Source organism: Rhipicephalus microplus, unplaced genomic scaffold, assembly GCF_043290135.1.
Source record: "Rhipicephalus microplus isolate Deutch F79 unplaced genomic scaffold, USDA_Rmic scaffold_66, whole genome shotgun sequence".
Taxonomy (NCBI): Eukaryota; Metazoa; Arthropoda; class Arachnida; order Ixodida; family Ixodidae; genus Rhipicephalus; species Rhipicephalus microplus.
In genome coordinates this window covers 1,235,821-1,255,891 of record NW_027464639.1, presented here as the reverse complement: position 1 = coordinate 1,255,891, position 20,071 = coordinate 1,235,821, and the positions used below count along the sequence as shown (strand labels likewise).

General features: G+C 46.8%; 1 protein-coding gene across 10 annotated transcripts in view; it reads left to right on the top strand.

Annotated features, from left to right (window-relative positions):
- LOC142790041 (uncharacterized) overlaps positions 1-20,071 on the top strand; it is a 467,642-nt gene that overhangs the window by 346,237 nt on the left and 101,334 nt on the right. For all 10 annotated transcript variants that reach the window (XM_075885074.1, XM_075885070.1, XM_075885072.1 and 7 more), the window contains 2 exons: positions 4,288-4,332; positions 15,086-15,154. In XM_075885074.1, the coding sequence (XP_075741189.1) occupies positions 4,288-4,332; positions 15,086-15,154 (114 nt within the window). The remainder of the gene's footprint in view (positions 1-4,287; positions 4,333-15,085; positions 15,155-20,071) is intronic.

The window sequence follows — 20,071 nt, the reverse complement described above, 5'->3', positions numbered from 1 at the left end:
CCGCAAAGGCAAAGCAATGAACGTGATAGCAACAATTTGAAAGGTCACGCACAGAATAGAATGCAGATCAAATTGTGCCCCACTTTTCTCCCGCGCAAATTACGCAAAAAACCTACTCACAGGTACAGATGCACGCAAACAGGCATCTCAGTTGTTACTTCGCTGTGTCTGCAGAGTGTGCGCTTTTCGAAAACTGAGATTCGGAATGATTGTAGTGACCTTGGTGCACCCGGTAATTACAACAAAATCCTTTTAGGTAAAGCCCAAGGCCAGCCAAGGCATACGATTCTCCCCACTGCGAAATAAGGGCGCACGAGGGGGCATCATTGCTCCCCTTCTCTAAGCGTGGCGAAGTACGCAAAAAAGATGAGAGCGTGCGCCACCGCGCGATGTGGCGATGTGCGCTCATTGCGCCATCTTGCTAGCAATGCTGAAGACACGATAATTTCCCACGGGATGCCCATCAGTAGTGGTAAGTGGTAGATATAGATAGTGTTGTTTGAATGTTGAAGGACGTGCTCCTCTGTGGCTCAGTGATTAGCGCCTCGCACTCGTGATGCAGAGGACCCAAGTTCGATTCCGCGCGCCTTGTCTTTTTTTGGATTTTTTTCTTTCTTGCATCTTCATATATATAGATACTTGTACATATATGGTGAGTGACGGCAACGCCAACGCCGGCGGAAAAATCCAGCCCAAAGTGTCCATATAATTGCTATCGCAATAATATAAAAAAAAAACGAAGGAATTTATGCAAAGTGAACAATAACTGGTTTTTACCAACTACTTTCCACAAGTGCTTGAGTCTCATAATAATTAAAGCTGTATATATTTCAGCAAAGCAGACAGCAAAATTATTGCAAAACTTATCTTATTCCTAAAGGTCTTGGTATCGGGAAACAGTTGGTTCAGTGATACGATGTAGTTGTCGAAGTTGTCCGTTTCACATTCCGTTGTTGGAAATGGTGGTCGCGGAAGACAATCTGCGTCAGCGTGACATCGACCGCTTTTATGGGAAACCATGAAGTCGTATTCTTGTAGACGAAGTGCCCAACGCACAAGCTGACTAGATGGGTCACGCAGATTGACCAACCAGCAGAGAGAATGATGGTCTGTCACAATGGTAAAGAAGCATCCGTAGAGGTAGGACTGGAAGTGCTGCACTGCGAGGCATTTGCCCTGTGATGGTGTAGTTACGCTCGGACTTGCTTAGCGAGGGACTTGCATACGCTACGACATGTTCTTTGTTATCCAAGTGCTCAATCAGGACAGCACCTACATCAATACTGCTAGCGTCTGTGTGAAGTTCCTTGGTAGCCAGAGGATTGAGGTGTGGAAGATTTGGATGAGACGTCAAAAGAAACTTCAACTCGGATAAAGCAGACTCACATTCAGGGATCCAGTCAAACTGCGGCCCTTTCTGAAGCAGGCACGTGAGCAGGTACGCAATATTGTAAAACTGGGAATGAATCGAAGGAAGTGTGAACAAAGCTCCAAAAAGCTGTGCAGTTCTTACATCAAGTGAGGTTCCTTGAACGCCTCCACTGCGGCAGTCTTCACGGGATCCAGTCGTATGCCTTTTTTGTCCACAAATCATCCAAGGACGAGTCTTTGGCGCTCTCAAAACGATATTTCTTTGAGTTGAGCACCAAGCCTGCTTTGCTTAGGCAGTCAAACACGAGACCGAAGCATGTGTTATCCTCACAAAAGGTGCACTTGAAAATTAAATGGTCTTAGTAACACATACCCACTTGCCACTTCAATCCACGTAGAATGTTGTCCATGAAGCGCTCAAAAGTTGCAGGCATGTTGCATAAACCGAATGGCATCGCATTAAATTCAAAAAGTCCATCTGGTGTGGCAAATGCCGTTTTCTACTTGTTTTCTTAGTGCATTGTAATCTGCCGGTATCAAAAAGTAAGAGCTCGATGAAAGACAGTCAATAGTGTCAATTCGCGGGACTAAGTATATGTCTTTTTTTTTTTTTGTGGTGATGGCGTCAAAATGACGGTAGTCAACGTAATATCGCCATTTCCCATCCTTCTTCCTCACTAGACTTACTGGAGCGACCCACGAACTACATGATTCTTGAATTACATCTTTCTTGAGCGTCTCACAAACCTATTCATTGATCACTGCATGTTCCGAAGGCAATACACGTTATAGTTTCTGTCAGCGATGTCTTGTCGATGCGGTGCTTCATACGAGAAGCAGGGAATGACGGTGGAGTGTGTAGCTGTGCGAAATCGAAGAGACCGGCGTGTTTGCGCAGAATACTCCCCAGTTCATTACGCTCGTTGGTGCTCAGTGGCTTATCGATCATAGCCATAATGCTGTCCCTGGCGTGCAGATTATGGCAATGGGTCTAATCTGGGAAATCAACTGCTCTCTGAAAGGATGCCAAAGGAGAATACCTGATGTTCATCAATCTCTGGAAGTTTCGGACCCTCCGGCAGCACTGTCGGTTCATCAGAGCAGTTGATCACCCATAAACCAGTACGCACTTGCGCATTGGATAGCATGCAGTAGATAATTGAAACAGTCTGCTTTGTGCAACTGAGAGCCCTGCCGCGGTGGTATAGTGGCTAAGGTACTCGGCTGCTGACCCACAGGTCGTGAGATCGAATCCCAGCTGCGGTGACTGCATTTTCGATGGAGGTGAAATTGTTAAAGGCCCGTGTGCTTAGATTTGGGCGCATGTTAAAGAACCCCAGGTAGCCGAAATTTCCGTAGTCCTCTACTACAGCGTCTTTCATAATCATATGGTGGTTTTAGGACGTTAAACACTACGTTTCATTTATGCAACTGAGATGAATGGGCTCCATGGTTGCGTCAAACGTTTCCTCACTTGCAGGGGAACAGGCAACAGGGAGACATTTGCTGACAATGGCGGCACAGTTGTGTCTACGAACAAGCAAAGGACACTTTCCTGACAGTGCGGAATCTTCATGAATGCAACTGGGACATACAAGTCTACTGTAATTTGTCCTGCGTGGGAATCGACAGTGACACCACATATCTTCAGAAAATCCAGTCCAGAATGACTTCATGCGTAATACAAGGGAAAACAGCAGACTCTGCAACAAATTTCTAATACGCCAAAGTAACAGTCATAGTGCACGCACCAACAGGTTGTAACACATTCCCACTCATTCCACAAAACGTATCAGCACGGTCTTAACGAAACATGACTTTTTGTTCAAGGAGGCAGGTGAACACGAGACTCATCACTGACCCGATAGCACCTGTGTCCACTAAGGCTATTGTTGGTACACCATCGATAAGCACATAAACCTTATTTTTAAACATGGAAGCTAAAGAGGATATTTCTGTTGGAATCGAAGACTGTCCAGAGAGATCACCTTCAACGGCCACTCGGACTAGTTTTCCGGAGAAGGCCAGAAGTGGGTGCGCCGAGGAGACGGTGATCCGTTGATGCGCGGGGTAGGAGGTGGTGTCACACTGCGGTCAGAAGCCAGAGATTGGTTTCGTAGGGGTCCTGGGGTCTCGTTCGATGCACTTCCTGGGAATGCCTGTGCTCGTGTAATGTTAGACCGGTTATATCTCGGCAATTGGTCGTACCTCGGTAGCTGCCGGTAGTTGCAATACCTGGTAGTGTGGACTTAAAAGCCGCAGTTGTAGCAGACTAGTAAAGCACACTCGCCGAACCAATGCGCAGATCGCTCAGTTGTGAAGGGTCGGCGATCAGCTTGCTGAATTGGGGCTGCCCGCCTCTGAGTGGCAGGGCCGAGCTGAATGCGCTGGCCGAAATTCTGCTTGGACGCAAATGAGTCATGACGTGGCCACGGAGTTTTAGTTTTGTTGATGTCTTTCATACATACTGATTGTTGCAAAGAAGCTAATGCCGCCGTGTAGTAAGGCCTAGTCGGCGTAGACCTGTGCATAGTTGAGGCGGTTGATTCTTGACCCTTGCACTAGGCCATGACGACTGTTGTCAATGGCAGACCAGCAAGACGACGGCTCCGGTGAAGTTCAAACAGCTGTGGCTCTGTGGTACGTATGTTTTGTACACAGCACCTCCACTAGTCAATTATGTCCAAAAGAAGGGTTTATTTTATTCAGAGGCGACGTAACAATCGGCTTGAAGGTGTAGAATGAATGTGCACCGGATACCTTTGCCAATAACTGAACATGCTCTTCTTCTGTCACCTTCCTGTTCCCTGCTGCACAGATGCACATACCTAAATTACGTGTGTGGTAATAATATGCTAGATATATTTGAACAAATAGATGTACTCAAATTTTTTTTTCTTTTGTGTATCGTTATAGGAGGCCTTCAGCGCCATGAAGTGAAGGACTCCTCTACACAGACATGTAAGTGTTATAATAACCTTATTTGTTTATGTAAATATTGTGAGCGCGACAAGGGAATGACTCTTTATTCTCTTTGTAATCATCATCACCTGTACATCTTCTTCATCTAAGAATATCATCACCGGCGTCATTCAGCTCGAGCCTGGCCGAATAAACCCGTTCCTCACAAGTGGTGGACTGTGCTTTTCGTTCCCTCAAGTCCTCTCGCCCGTTCTCACTGGAGCTCCGCTCGGGTCGTCGCGTACAACCCCCTGCCATGGCGGCCCAAGAAAACCCTGGCCCATCCAACGTCGCCGTCCTACTGCAGCCACCGCCACCCGCTCCGTCCAACAACACTCGCCTGCGTGATCCACCTGTGTTTTCCGGTATCCGAGGCGATGATGTCGAAGACTGGATCAAGAACTACGACCTCGTCAGCGATTTGAACAGGTGGGACAATCCACACAAGTTGCGCAGCGTCCCATTTTACTTGTCCGATGTTGCGAAAACTTGGTTCTGGAACCACCACCCAGATCTTCCCAACTGGGACACTTTCGAGCAGCAAATTCGTCGGGTATTTGGTGCCCCTGCAGTTCGCACTGAGGCAGCAAAGAAGAAACTCGCTCAACGCACGCAGCTGCCGGGTGAATCTTACACCTCTTATATTGAGGATGTCCTTGCACTGTGCAAGCGCGTTAACACCGGCATGTCTCAAAACGACCAAATACGCCACATTATTAAAGGCATTAACACCGTCGCCTTTCACGCCCTCGCCACGCAAAATCCTGCCACCACCCAGGACGTGATAACCATCTGTCAGCGACTTGACAAGCTTCAGTCTCTTCTCCTTTGCTACGATGCCACCGACGTTCCTTTGCCTGCACCCCTCAACTTGCGTGCGCTTATTCGCGACATCGTTCGTGAAGAGCTGCACGGGCGCTGCTCTTCCTGTGCTGCGGAAGTTACTTCACCTCCTGAAAAAGATAGCTTGCGAGACCTGATTAAACAAGAGATCGCCTCCGCATCGCATGTGACGTGTTCCAACAGTCCCTGCGTGCGCCAGACGCGCACGTACGCCGAAGTTGCCGCGCTCTCTGCCGCACCCACCGTTTCTGTGCCTACAACAGCAGACCATACGCCTGTGGCTTCGTAATCACCGCCAGTGCGTGCACCACCTTACTACGCACCTCAGCGTAGAAGGTGTACGTGTTGAGGCTCTTGTAGACACTGGCGCTGCCGTTTCGATTACATATTCGTGCTGATTTTTGTTCCCGCCTTCGAAAAGTCGCCACACCTTATGGCGGCCCACCTCTACGTGCGGCGACCAACGCTCTCATTCGTTCACTTGCACAGTGTATCGTTCGTGTCTGCATAGAAGGCATTCGTCATCACATTGTTTTCGCGGTATTTCGTGAGTGCACCCACGCTCTCATTCTTGGGTGGGATTTCTTGTCTTCTGCGTCCGCTTTCATATCATGTGATCAGCGCCTCCTGCATCTAAACGCCACTGACTCTTCTCCGCTTGAACAAGGTGGACGCATCGGACTTGTCACCACGTCAGATTACGTACTTCGGCCATACATCGAAGAAATTAAAAGTGTTAATTGCACCGACATTGTGGATGGCGACGTACTAATTCTCCCTTACGGTCATACCCTACGTAGAGGCATTATGATCACACCGGAGCTTATTCGCTTCTTCGATGGGTGTACGTACCTAACCGCCATAAATCAAACGTCAGAGTGTGTACTGCTCCCCTTTGGCTCAACAGTATCTTGCGCGGTCGACAGTGAGCCTGTTGCGATTGTTACTCTTCCGAACAACAACCACAACGATGTTCCGAAGTCGCAATCATTGCCATTCAATGCCTCTGCCACACCTGTGTCGGCGACAATAAGCAATGACTTAACACCTGATCAAACTGAAGATTTGCTCGCCCTGTTAAATAGACACCGTTCTCTATTTGACGTGAATTCGCCCGCCCTCAGCATGACTACCACCGCTACTCACAGCATCCAGACTGACGGCTCTCGTATTGTACATCGGCGTCCATATCGCGTGTCTCAGGCAGAACGCAAGATCATCGAGGGAAAACGTCTCAGACATGCTACGACGTAACATCATACGTCCTTCCTCGAGTCTCTGGTCATCCCCTGTTGTTCTCGTTCAAAAGAAAGATGGGACAGTGCGTTTCTGCGTCGATTACCGTGCGCTAAACAAAATAACGCGCAAGGATGTTTATCCCCTCCCTCGGATCGACGATGCACTGGATTCATTACAGGGCGCAGAGTATTTTTCCAGCTTCGACCTTAGGTCAGGCTACTGGCAGACACCAATGTCGGAGTCTGATAAAGAGAAGACCGCCTTTTCAACGCCAGATGGGTTGTATGAGTTCAATGTGATGCCTTTTGGACTCTGTAATGCGCCCGCCACCTTCGAACGCATGATAGACGGCGTATTGCGTGGTTTGAAATGGAAAACATGTCTGTGCTATCTCGATGACATAGTAGTGTTTTCATCCACGTTCTCGCAGCATCTACAACGTCTTGACGAAGTCCTCACATGCCTTGCAAAAGCTGGTCTACAGCTTAACACCAAGAAATGTACCTTTGCTAGCAAGACAATCAAGGTTCTCGGCCACCTTGTCAGCAAAGAAGGAATTCGGCCCGACCCCGAGAAGCTTGCCGCTGTCCTCGATTTTCCTCGTCCACTACGTCAGAAGGACCTGCGCAGCTTTCTTGGGTTATCTTCTTACTTCCGGCGCTTCATACGTGGTTTCGCGGAACTTGCGTCTCCGCTCCATCAACTCCTCGCAAAGAACGTCCCCTTCATTTTGTCCGAAGACTGCGAAAGCGCTTTCACGGCATTGAAGCAAGCCCTCACGTCGGATCCGGTACTGTGCCACTTCGATTCCACCGCACCCACCATCCTTCACACCGACGCAAGTAGTCATGGTCTCGGTGCGGTACTCTTGCAGCGTGACAAAAACTCACGCGGACGCGTCGTTGCTTACGCAAGTCGTGCTCTTACCGCTCCAGAAAAGAACTACACTATCACAGAGCAGGAGTGCCTTGCTGTTGTTTGGGCAGTGCATAGATTCCGACCATATCTTCACGGCCGTCATTTTACCGTCGTGACTGACCATAATGCCCTATGCTGGCTTTCATCGCTGAAAAACTTATTGGGTCGCCTTGGTCGCTGGGCGCTTCGCTTACAGGAGTATGATTTCGATGTCGCCTACAGATCTGGGAAGAAGCATCAAGATGCTGATGCTCTATCGCGCTGTCCTTTGCCCAGCGGAAGCAATTCACCATCGATACTCCAAAACAACAGCACCTCTCCAATCGCAGCGCCAAGTTCATCACCTGCCACCCTATCCGTCCTTGTTTCACAACAACGTGTCGACCCATACTGCCGCACCATTGTTGACCGCTTGACCGGCTCTACTACTCCTCCAAACGCCAGACTCCGTCGACAACTTGAACAATTTAAGCTTGTCGGTGATGCTTTATGTCGCTACGTTTACCACATCGATGGCAACAAGTGGGTACCCGTCATCCCACGTTCTCTGCAACGTGAAGTTCTGGAAGCCTTTCATGATGATCCAACCGCTGCTCATCTAGGCTACCACAAGACTTACGACAAAATACGAAGTCGTTGTTTTTGGCCTGGCCTCTCTTCAGCCGTCGCTAAGTACGTCGCCTCCTGTGTCCATTGCCAACGGCGAAAACGACCGACAACTGCTCCGGCTGGCTTAAATGCAACCTCTTCCTTGTCCCGCCTCACCTTTTGAAGTCGTTGGAATCGACTTGTATGGCCCTCTTCCTATATCATTCAATGGGAATCGCTGGATTGTCACGGCAGTCGACCACCTTACCCGCTACGCAGAAACTGCTTATATACCATCTGAGACTGCCACTGAGATCGCCGATTTCTTTCTTCGCCACATCTTTTTGCGTCATGGAGCTCCACGCATTCTCCTCAGTGATCGTGGCAAAGTCTTCCTATCTTCCATTGTCGAGCAAGTTTTGCGTGCCTCGAACACTGTTCACGAGACCACTTCTAGCTACCACCCGCAGACCAACGGATTGACTGAACGGTTTCATCGGACCCTATTGGGACATGATCGCCATGTACATTCACCCCAACCACACGAACTGGGATGCAATTCTACCCTTCGTGACAGTCGCCTATAATACGGCTGCTCAACGCACTACCGGCTTTTCTCCATTTTTTCTCGTCCATGGTCGCTCGCCGAGTTTCGCTCTGGATGTCTCTTTCCTTTCCGCCCCTGCACCCTCGACGGCTCCTTTCTCTGAAGAATTCCTATCTCGTCTCGCACACTGCCGTCACCAGGCCCGTATTATCATCGGCCTCTCTCAAGACACTCGAAAATCTCGCTACGACTCGTCTCGCCGTGTTGTGAGTTTTTCCCCTGGTGACAAAGTTCTTCTATGGACTCCACTACGCGTCCCCGGCCTATGCGACAAATTCATCAGTCGCTTCATTGGGCCATACACGGTGGTCGAACAGACATCTCCTGTCAATTACCGCGTTTCTCCTCTTGGCGCGAGTCCTGATCATCGTTGCCGAGGAACAGAGATAGTGAACGTATCTCGTTTGAAGCCTTATGCGCGACGCATTTCATAATACTCTCAAGCGACCAGGCGGCCGCTTTCACCGCGCGGGGGAATTAGTGTGAGCGCGACAAGCGAATGACTCTTTATTCTCTTTGTAATCATCATCACCTGTACATCTTCTTCATCTAAGAATATCATCACCGGCGTGATTGAGCTCGAGCCTGGCCGAATAAACCGGTGGCTCACAATATTTTATTGTAAATGCAATGCATAAGGGAACTTCAGAAAGTCAGTTCAGGTGCTGCAACATCACTGATTCATTCAACACATGAATATTACACAGTCAATTGTGATGAAGTTGACAAAAAGTTGTTGCCTGCAAGAAAAATAATTGTCCCTTGCCTGTTTCAACTGCAAACCTGTATGTACAGTCTGCTGGTATGTTCCATGTGGCCTTTGCAAAAACTCCCTTTTGGACAGCTTGGTGACATTACTACAGGGTAAGATTGGGCACCGCCAGGGCATGTCTTCTTAGCTATATGATGTGAGCCATGATCACGGTGTAAGAATAAGCAAGGTGTCGACAATTGCTACTCCGCGCAAGAAGGGAGCAAAGGCAGATTGTGTTTGCCGATGACCTTCAGGTACGAGTAGTTCCTGTCACGCGAGTTGAGATGATGCTACTGTATGGGGCGCCAGGTATTTGAGCGCGAAAGAACATATTCCTGAAAGGTTTGCAGGCATGGGATTTGGGGATCTGGTCACACATTTTCCTGTGCCCCGTAAGCCCTGCCTGTGTTTTAGTGCATGTGTACTTCGACGCGGCTTATGACTCCTAGTACACATCAGTGGCCTTGTCACTGGCTGCGCCTTGAAAGGGGCAAGTGGTGTTTCTTCCTGAATTGTAAGTCGGGGTATCGAACTTGTACGGAGCGTGTGTCGCATTTCAAGGCTCCGTGTAAACCAGAACGCTAGGATAACGGGCGGTGGGTGATTGCGAAAGCTGACGGAAGCTTCAGCCTGCTGACCATACATGCGCGAAGCAGTTCCTGGAAGAAGCAATCTCTACCACATATCATTCAAAATACAAGAGAAACGTCCTGTTGCACACACCAAAAAAAAACGTGTTCTCACTCAGGTGGCTGTACCTGCAGTTTTACCGGGGCTGCCCAACATACCTGACTGTGCAGCAAACAAAAACTAGGAAAGCATTGTGAAAACTGCTGGCTCTACTGCCGACTTCTCGGAAGCGACGGGGGCCAAAATGTTCAATTGCATCTGAAGTGCCTGACAGGCATGCTAAAAGCCCATCAATTTATTATGTGTAGAGGTAGCGGCTTTGCAGCACGGTGATGATGAATCAACAGGCACTGACAAGGAATACATCGCGCGAAGGTATGGCAGTAAGCCTAACTAGCTCTCGAATTTCATCTAGTGCAAACACGTGAACGCAATCACGGTAGTTTTGGGGCCGTTCTTAGTGACGTCTGCTCTGAAAAATCTGTTGTCCATGCATGCAGTCCACTAATGAACAGAAGAATTGTGCAGACGGTTCGGCTAGGAGATGATGATATAGAAACGAACTGCCACCGAAGACTAGAGATGTTGTTGCAGGTTTTGTTCTTGCGCAGCAGCTTTTATGTTTTGTTGAAGACGATGCTGAAGAAGCACTTCAACGTGTGTAGTGCTGGAAAACTTGCTAGGCGCAGCCAGGTTCACAAGAGACGATGGCAGTCTATTTTCTTGGAGGACTGTCAGGTTAGAAGAAATACAAATTATAGAGACTCCAATGTAGCAATTACGAGCTTTGACAGGGGCCAGGTTTTAAGGACTGTGGTTAAACTTATGAACGAAGTCGATGCTGACGAAGAAAGTGCTTAACAGCGCAAACGACAGGACTGGATAGAAGAGTCGAGAATAGAGCACCAACCAGCCCAATCAAGCACTTTGATGAAGTCAAGGCTATCAATGCTGACATCCGATGATTTCTTGCGCATATGGGACAAAAGGACGAGACCCAGGTCAAGCTCCACGAGGGGTGCGAATGACGTGGTACGAGGACTCCAGTGCTGGTGAGACCCAACCCGACGCCTACCGCTATTCCGGGGATCATAAAGATCATTTAATCACATACGACATCACAAAATATTATTACTTTGAGCATAGGCGATTCCCACTGCCACACATAATGTTGAAAAGGGCTCACGCAGTCACGCTACATTTACTGCAAAACGAGAACTTGCCCAACTACGTATTTTCTAAATAAAATTCACCCTGATAGTGAAATTCTAGGCGAGTGTGATACGTGTGATACGTGTGATACGTACGATGGCATGATTAGAATTAGACACATGCTGGTGGGCTGTCCCGCGACTCTTGCCGACCCCGAAGAACATTGGTTTTACTGGCAGAAGATGGTACAAAGCGCGTGTTATCAAGATCAACTATGGGCAGTCCAGAAGATCCATGATAGTCCATGATGTCAGGCTGAGCCATAATGCCCGGTACTGTCAGCTTGGCCTGACAGTACCGACGTGGATGTGGCCCGCCTCGGTCTGTAAAGACTTGGCTTCAGCACACCAATAAAGTTTCATGAATCAATTAATGAAAGTGTACTTTATAATGCATTTTTCTTAGTTGGAAGTTGGTTTGATTCAGTTTTCTGCCATTGCTGTGAACATCCTGTTAACGAAATTTTACTGCAATGTAAGTTAAGTGACATAGTCTACGACACAGCTCTGTTCTATGGTCCATAATGTCTACGTTGAAGTCGCCGACTAGTTTGAAGGCTTTGTAGTACTTCTAGGTGTTTTATATTGTTTTGTCACAATAATGATTGCTGTTAGTTCATTGTTGTACATTTTTTTGTTAGTCACCCACGAATCTCCCAGTGACTGACTGGCCCAGATGGCTGCAAAGCTGGGCCCTTAGGAGTTTCGCCCCTAAAAGATAAAGCTGCCACAATAGAAGCTTTATGATAGTTGGAAACAGCTGCAGACTATATTCAGCACCATATGCCGCTGTCTACAAAAAGTGCAGACTGTACTTAGCGCGTGTGCTTTCCTTATCATTACTGCGACTGGAGTTTGAAGCAAGGGTGATAGGCCCTCGCACTTATGCCATTGTGAACATGACCTGTGAATACGAGTTTTCACCCAGTTCGCTTCAAAAACGCAGCAAAGCAAAATGCAAAGAAAACTATAAAAATGGCGGTGGTGTGCTGCACACGATCATGATGCTCTTTCACCTCCTGCATTCGGGAGGATGGAGTCGTCGGGTAACCCATTGTGCTTCTTTTGTAGTTTATATCCAATACTCCAATTATTTTATCCAGTCTGTGGATTTTGTTTGCATACTGATTGTGTGTTAATGAAATAAATTCTACTGTTGTCTGTATAAATGAATATAAGTGATCATGAAAGAGCAATTCTGCTTGCGTTGTTACTCTACCTTTTGCTACATACTCGCTGACCCTAATTATATAGCTACTGCATTGAGTATTGCCTTTTTCTACATCTAAATTAGAGCCAAATTTGGATTGTATTCGCATATGAAAATGCTGCACTTTCACTAATAGCATATCTCATTGCATGAACTGTGTTTCTGTAATTCACTGCGTCGCTGTAATTCACTGTAATTCACTGTAATTCACTGTAATTCACTGCGTGTAATTCAAGTCACTGTAATTCACGAAGTTGAAGGGGATTGATGATTTATTGATTGATATGTGGGGTTTAACATCCCAAAACCACCATATGATTATGAGAGACGCCGTAGTGGTGGGCTCCGGAAATTTCGACCACCTGGGGTTCTTCAACCTGCACCCAGATCTGAGCACACGGGCCTACAGCATTTCCGCTTCCATCGGAAATGCAGCCGCCGCAGCCGGAATTCGATCCCCCGACCTACAGGTCAGCAAGTTGAAAGGGAGCCGCACTTATTTCGTTATACAGTGAAATTTCGGTATGACGAACTTCAGGGGACTGCGGAAATCTGTTCGTTATTTTGAAAGGTCGTTATAGTGAAAGCTCGAAAATTAATCATAAATACTTATTTTTCACCGACCAGAATGACTTACCTTTACAGCGGTGGGTCCTTGAACTTGTTTTTCACGAGAAAAAAAAAATGGACAAGGAAACACCAAAAAATGCACGTTTACTTCAAAAAAGTTTGTGATTTTTTTTTTTTTTTGACGCGAGCAGCATAAATTTTGCAGCGCGAAGGCCTCAAGCTCATCCACATTCCTGTGGTGCAATTCGGTTCTTTGGTCACAACAGCCTACTTTTTGCCTTCCTGTTGCTGAAGAATATTCATTGTCTCGCTTAGCGAAAACTGCATCCGCTTCTTCATCGCAAGAAGAGATGAACTCATTTGTAGTATCACCGCAGAGCGAACGCAGGCTTGCTTTGCGAACTCGATAAGTAATCACCAAAAAGAGATGAACACAACTGAAAAATAAGGCCTCCAAAGAAAAACCTGAAGCGTCACGGCTGTCATCGCCTCTTTCGAAGAAAAAAAAAAAAAGGTGCTAAAAAAAAGGAAATTTCTCGCGTTTCATTTTCTGCTTTCCCGCTGTCTCAGGTTTTCTGCGCTCATGCTTCCTGCTCCGCATCTCTCACTCTGTTTCGCTGACCTTGCCCTCCCGTGTTGTCCTCGCCTCTGTGCTCACTTGTAAATCTGCAGCGTCGACGTTTCAACAAAAGGAAGGAAGGAAAGAAAGAAAGGAAAGTCACCTTTTTTTTTTTTCCCTGCACACCGTCGCGCGTCTTGCGAAAAGCAGGGCGATCGTTCGCTTTGTCGTCTGCTTGCGTATCCCTCCAGTGGTCGCGACGGATTTCAGTACATAAGTTCGTAGTACTGAGGCGTTGTTAATATAACGTGGAACTAAATTATGGCTCCATGGGTTCGGTATTCTGTAGTATGTCTTAGTGAAATAGTTTTACATTGAAACTATTAGCAGTCAGCGCAAGATTTTTAAAAGTTTGTTAATCTGAAAAGTTTGTTAGTGTGGGGTTTGTTCTACCGAGATTTCACTGTATTCATTATTTCGTTATATCGATTATAACAGCTTGTGGCAATGTTTGCTCGGATGGGCGCACACCTATAAGCATGCAAAGAAGGAAACTGCCTCGTGGCCCGATGTACCACTACACGACCACGCGTGCGACGGAAAATAAACACAGTCGAATCTCATTATTCGATCTCGCTTAATTCGAACACGCGCTGTGGTCCCGTCAATGCTATATGTATTCCAATTGGACAAAACGCACTGTAATTTCAGCATACCGCGCTCCTAAAATGTTCTCAGCACCATGCCCAATCCCGCGGCGGTGCCTGTGCCACGCTTCTGCCTTTTTCGTCTCTGCACGTAGAGACTCTTCTCCTTTCAAGGCTGTGCGCGGAGAGAGAAGAAAAAAGAAAGAAAAGAAAGCTGTCGTGGAGTGTTGACTTTCTCTCTAATGCTGATCTGCTTCTATCTGCATACGCTCCTTCTTGGTGCAGAGGGTAGCAGCGAAGACGCAGTTGTTGCCGTCATTTTTAGAGAGTGTTGGTGCTAGATTTAGGTGCGCGCTACCATGCTTTGCAAACTGCGTGCGTAATGGATTGATTCGCTGCAAGCCAAACGTGTGCGGACACGCATCACAGATTGCTTCAATTAATGACGGATGTCCTCTGATTTATGAATGATTGTGTCTTCTGAAGCTTCCCCATCGTGTGTTCTTAAGTGAGAGGGAAATCGCTTTGCACCGCGGCGCTGCTTCTAAGTCATGTGACTCGCTGAGCGCTTCCTCAATCCTATCTACTGGCTGTGTGAAAAGGACAACTCTCTCGGCCGCGCGTGGCGTGACTGTTAGGTTGGTGAGGGAGCCTTAAAAGGGAGCCTTAAAAGAGCCGCGCCGAACGAGCGTCAAACTCTGCAGAAAATGATATACTTAACACACAATGGTCAGTTTTTTGTAGACTAATTTAGTTCGTTATATTCATTTACTGGTCAGTTTTACTTGATTGCAAAGTGGTTTAAAATGCATGGTTCTCAATGGAGCTTTCAAGGGGAACTTCATTTACTTTGTTGTTTGTATCCATTATTTCGTTTTATCTCGTTATGTTATAACGAGGTTTGAGTGTAGTTGCAAGAGGGTCTTCTTGGGCTCTTCCGAGAAGCACTTAATTCTAACAAGTGGTCTTTCTTGCAGGGTTCGATTGCCCGCTCGGCAAGAGCTTCAAGCCAGCGGGCAGTGCAGCAATGATGCGGTTGCTGGAACGTGAGTGATGGCAGTTTTTCCTACTTCAGTGGCTTTTTTCGTAGCTGCCGAATTACCTCTAACTTATGACTTATATGACCAGGGCACACTTAGGTATCATAATAATTTATGCCCTATAATGAGGCAGATACACTACGCATTACGCCAACTCATTGTGGCACTAGAGCCAAGGCTATACAGACCGAGCTTCCACACATTTGTCTTGCTCCTTAAGTAGCACACAGCCTGCTACTCATTTGGGTTCGGCTTGCCCGCAACCTCAACCCGTCTAGAAATGCACATACACGAACAATGTGAATGGGGACAGACATTTCAGTTGTTCAGTGTCCATTTTATGATCTCATATTATATGAGTATATTTTTTGTGGAGAACCAAAAAGTGCGTTTGCGGCCGCGCACTAATCACTCGTCACAGTCGAACGTCATGTTTACTGTGAAAACCCGGCGGCCTGAGAAGGTGGTGCTTTTCAAGAAATATAAAGAAAATTGTAGTATTGTGTGGCGAACACGCCGCGCAGAGAACACTGGGCACAGCGCTGAAGCGCCGGCCGACATGAGGTACGCAGCAGCCAGTAGCCAAGCAGGAACTTCTTTATAATCTACAATGCCGCGCATATATACACAGGGTAGTGCCCCTGAGGGCGAAAACACTTCACATGAAACCGAATCTGGCAACCATGAAAACTAAACCGAAACACCACATAATTCCCCTAGAAAGAAAAGGACATGTGGCTCTAAGATCCTTATACAATGATTAACAAAACCTGAGTAACTTTTATGACCTTATACAATTTTAGAAGAATGTAATGACACAGAACTTCTGTATTTCAAACCTTAACATTCCCACTCCTTTTGTCGTAAAGTAACTAATTGAATAACAGAGAAGCGGCATGAGAAGGAGAAAAAACATAACTCTGTACACAGCGCACCATGGCTGAAAGCACTTATGCAGACAATATACAACAAAAATCACAGCATGAAAGTGTATCCTTTATACCTTTATACAATAAACAATGCACAGCTTCCACACAACAATGAACATGTATGTTACAGATTTCAACGTACGAGTAAGAAAATAGAATTTGTGCCACAAAGTCTGTAAACCTGGATGGTTTCTTACGCGAACGCTTAGAACGCTGAAGCTCGTTGCGCTCTGAAGTGCTCCCTTGCAAAGCAGGAAGTTCGGTATGTAAAGATGAGCCTACTGGCTTGCTTACGCGCTGCTCAGGCACAGCTGAGAGCATTGAGTATTCAGACAACTCGCTTAAGCATCCCTCAGCTGTAGCTGGGGACGGAGAACCCGGATGCGAAACATGGAAGCCTGAAGGTTTGGAAGAATGTTCATTAGTGTTAGGAAGGATACTGGCATGGGGACTGGGCTCGTCTGTCAAGTATTGATACAAAGCCCGAGTCCAAGGACTCTGAAGCATGCTCGGTGCACGGTAAAACTTGATGGTGGCTGGGCACCACAGCCGGATCTGAAACCGTTGCTTGAATACCATTTCCCCCAGGGAAAGATGGTGATGCTGCAGGAATAGGGATAGGAGCCCATTGTGGAACCAAGGCAGAGTATTGCCACTGGTTTTGCAAAGGTATTGAAGGGTGCAAGAGTGTAAGTGGTTCCCATTCGGAATGGACAATCACAAGTTCAGAAGCATTACAAATCGATCCATCACTGCGTCCAAATGTCTAGGATCCTACTGCCGACATAACAGTAAACGGACCTTTATACTTGTGTTGTTTCTCTGGAACACATACTTTGACTCTTCGGCCAACCTAAATGACCGAAGGTTTGGCTCCTCGCTTATGATCGACACAATTCTTCATGCACTTCTGCCCATGAAAAACTCTTGTCCTTATGGTATTGTCCGAAAATGACTTCAAAGTAGAAGGCAACAACAGATCAGTTATGTCAACCGCTGTGCGAAGTTGATGCTTATGAAGCAACATCGCGGAGGACAATACCGTAGTTGCCTGAGCAGAAAAATGGTAACTACCAAAGTACTCCGTAGTCGCTTTCTTTAGAGGACGGTGTTTTAGTTGGGCTAGTTGAATGTACTTTTTCAGGGCCCTGTTGAACTGCTCGACCTGCCCATTGGCTTCAGAATAGTAGTTGGAAGAACAGAGGTGTTGAATACCTCGTTCGTAAAGAAAATTTTCAAACTGACGAGACCTAAACTGGGGTCGTGGTCTGTTAATAAGCATGCTAAAAACCCTTCACGGCAGAAGACTGAAGTTAAGAAGGTGATGACTGCATCAGATGTAACGTCTCAAACAAAACAAACCTCAGGCCATTTGGAGTAATAGTCAAAGTGACTGCAAAGCTACAATCTAAGGGAACATTTGAAAGAGGACCAATAATGTCCATGCGTAACTTCTCCCACGGTTTCTCAGGAAAAAGAACTGGTTGTAGCGGTGCAAGGACAGGTTTCGCCGATTTGTCGGCAGCTTGACAGATGCAACTGTTCCGAACCAAACCTTTCACTTGTTTGTCAATGCACAGTCACCAATACCTGTCACGAAGCAGCTGCTTTGTACGAATCATGCCTGGATGATTCTCATGGGCTAACTGAATCAATTGCCCCCGGCAAGTTTCTGGAACTGTAACATATTCCCCATGAAAAATAAGCTCATCTGCATAAGACAGTTCGTCTTTCACTGCAAAGTAAGGTACAAGTACTGAAGTCAAATGCTTCTTTAGAGGCCTACCTTCAGCAATGTATTGAATAAGCTGCTGTAAGGTACCATCATTAGCAGTGGCTGTCTGTAATTCTTCCTTATTTAAGCATGCAGCAACTAAAGAAATTATCTTCTTCTAGCGCCTGTGCTGGTGGAAGCTGGACTGGCAGCCGAAATAATGCGTCCGCTACGAATTATCGGCACCTTTGCGATATTGTACAGAAAAGTTATAACAGCCAAGCGCACTATCACGAAGTTTGCAAGGGGCTTCGCCCCGCCCCGCGCCAGCTGACAACAAAGTAGTTAAAGCTTGTACTTGAACTGGTATAGCGCATTACGGGGAAGAAGAAACGGCCGAGCAGACCGACACAAGAGGACAGAGCGCTAACTGAGCTTTATCGTCAAACTGCATCAAATATGTAGACCCGCGCAAGCATACAAAACCACCCTAACGCAACGACAAGATAACACACAACATCGCACCCTCACATATCACAGGTTCATAGGCGGTTATCCTGATTAAGGTAGGCCACTTCATGTTCAGATAAAACCAAAGAAGGGGCGCTAATACACGTGCTGCCAGCTCTTTTTTACCACTTCACATTGATCAAACATGGGGGTACATCCACAATCGCGGCAGTGAATTCCAATGTGGTCCTGGATTGCTTTGTGAACATTATAATGGTGCTCTTTTAGCCTTTCATTAAGGCATCGCCCCGTTTGGCTGAAATACCACATACCACATGAGAATGGAATCATGTAAACAACCCCCGCTACACACGGCACAGAGTTTTGTGCTTAGTTGCGCAACCAGTGGTACGTGATTTGAGAGGGTTGAATGCTTTGCAAAGCCGCTGTAACTTATCCGGCGCTGAAAACACCACTTTGACGCTGCATTTCTCCTCTATCTTTTTTAGCCGGTGGGAAATGTCATGCACGTAGGGTAAAACTACGGGTCTTTTTCGGTCGTTAGATTCCGGCTGAGCCTCGGAGTTGTAGCCTTTCTTTTTCTGTTTTAATAGCTTTTCAGCTATAGATGCCAGTAGGATAGCTGGGTACCCAGCACTCAAAAGCCTTTCAACTTGAGCTGCAAAGCTGCGCTGCATGACATGACACGATTTCCTAAGAGGATTGATGAGAGAAAGATTTGTGATGCTGCGCTTAACTAACTTGGAATGGGAAGAGTCATAGGGTAAAAGGGGTTTTCCATTTCTAGGTTCAAATAGCCAGCACGCATGGTCAGGTGAAAAAATTAAATTCAAATCTAAAAAGCGTAAGCTATTGGCAACTGGCAACTCACGAGTCAATAAAAGCGGTCAATAAAAGAGCACCTGTATAGTGTTCACAAAGCAATCCAGGGCCACATTGGAAAACACTGCCGCGATTGTGGATGTACCCCCATGTTTGATCAATGTGAAGTGGTAAAATAGCACCCGTCACAATTGACTCGAGAAATTATAGAAGCGCATTGTATAGCAAGAGCTGGCAGCACGTGTATTAGCGCCCCTTCTTTGGTTTTATCTGAACATGAAGTGGCCTTCCTTAATCAGATTAACCGCCTATGAATCTGTGATATGTGAGGGTGCGATGTTGTGTGTTATCTTGTCGTTGCGTTAGGGTGGTTTTGTATGCTTGCGCCGGTCTACATATTTGACGCAGTTTGACAATAAAGCTCAGTTGGAAGTTAGCGCTCCGTCGTCTTGTGTCGGTCTGCTCGGCCGTTTCTTCTTCCCCGTAATGCGCTATATCAGTTCAAGTACGACGAACCAAGTCGCCCAATCTTCAACACTTGTAGCTAAAGCCTGGTGGTCAGTTCTTATTGTAAAATGCCAACCCCAAAGATACACATGTCATTTTTCTACCGCAGACAAGCAAGAGCTTCATGCTCTCCTGCTGAATACTGGCGTTCCGCCGAGGACAATGTTCTAGATGCAAAAGCAACAGCTAGCAGCTGATCTCCTCTTTGTTGTTGGAGCACTGCTTTGATGCCGACATTGGATGCCGACATTGGAACCACCACCGAAAGATTATCAAAAATATTTATGACCGGGCGGTCAGCAAGAGTTTTTTAATCTGGTTGAAACTGGCATTGACCTCAGCAGACCAGTTAAAACTCAGACCTTGCTGGAGCATGCGGTGCAGAGGCTCAACAACATCATCATAATGTGGTAGAAACTTTGCGTAATATCCAACCAATGCCAAGGATTGGAGATTTTTAACATCAGTGGGAACAGGGGT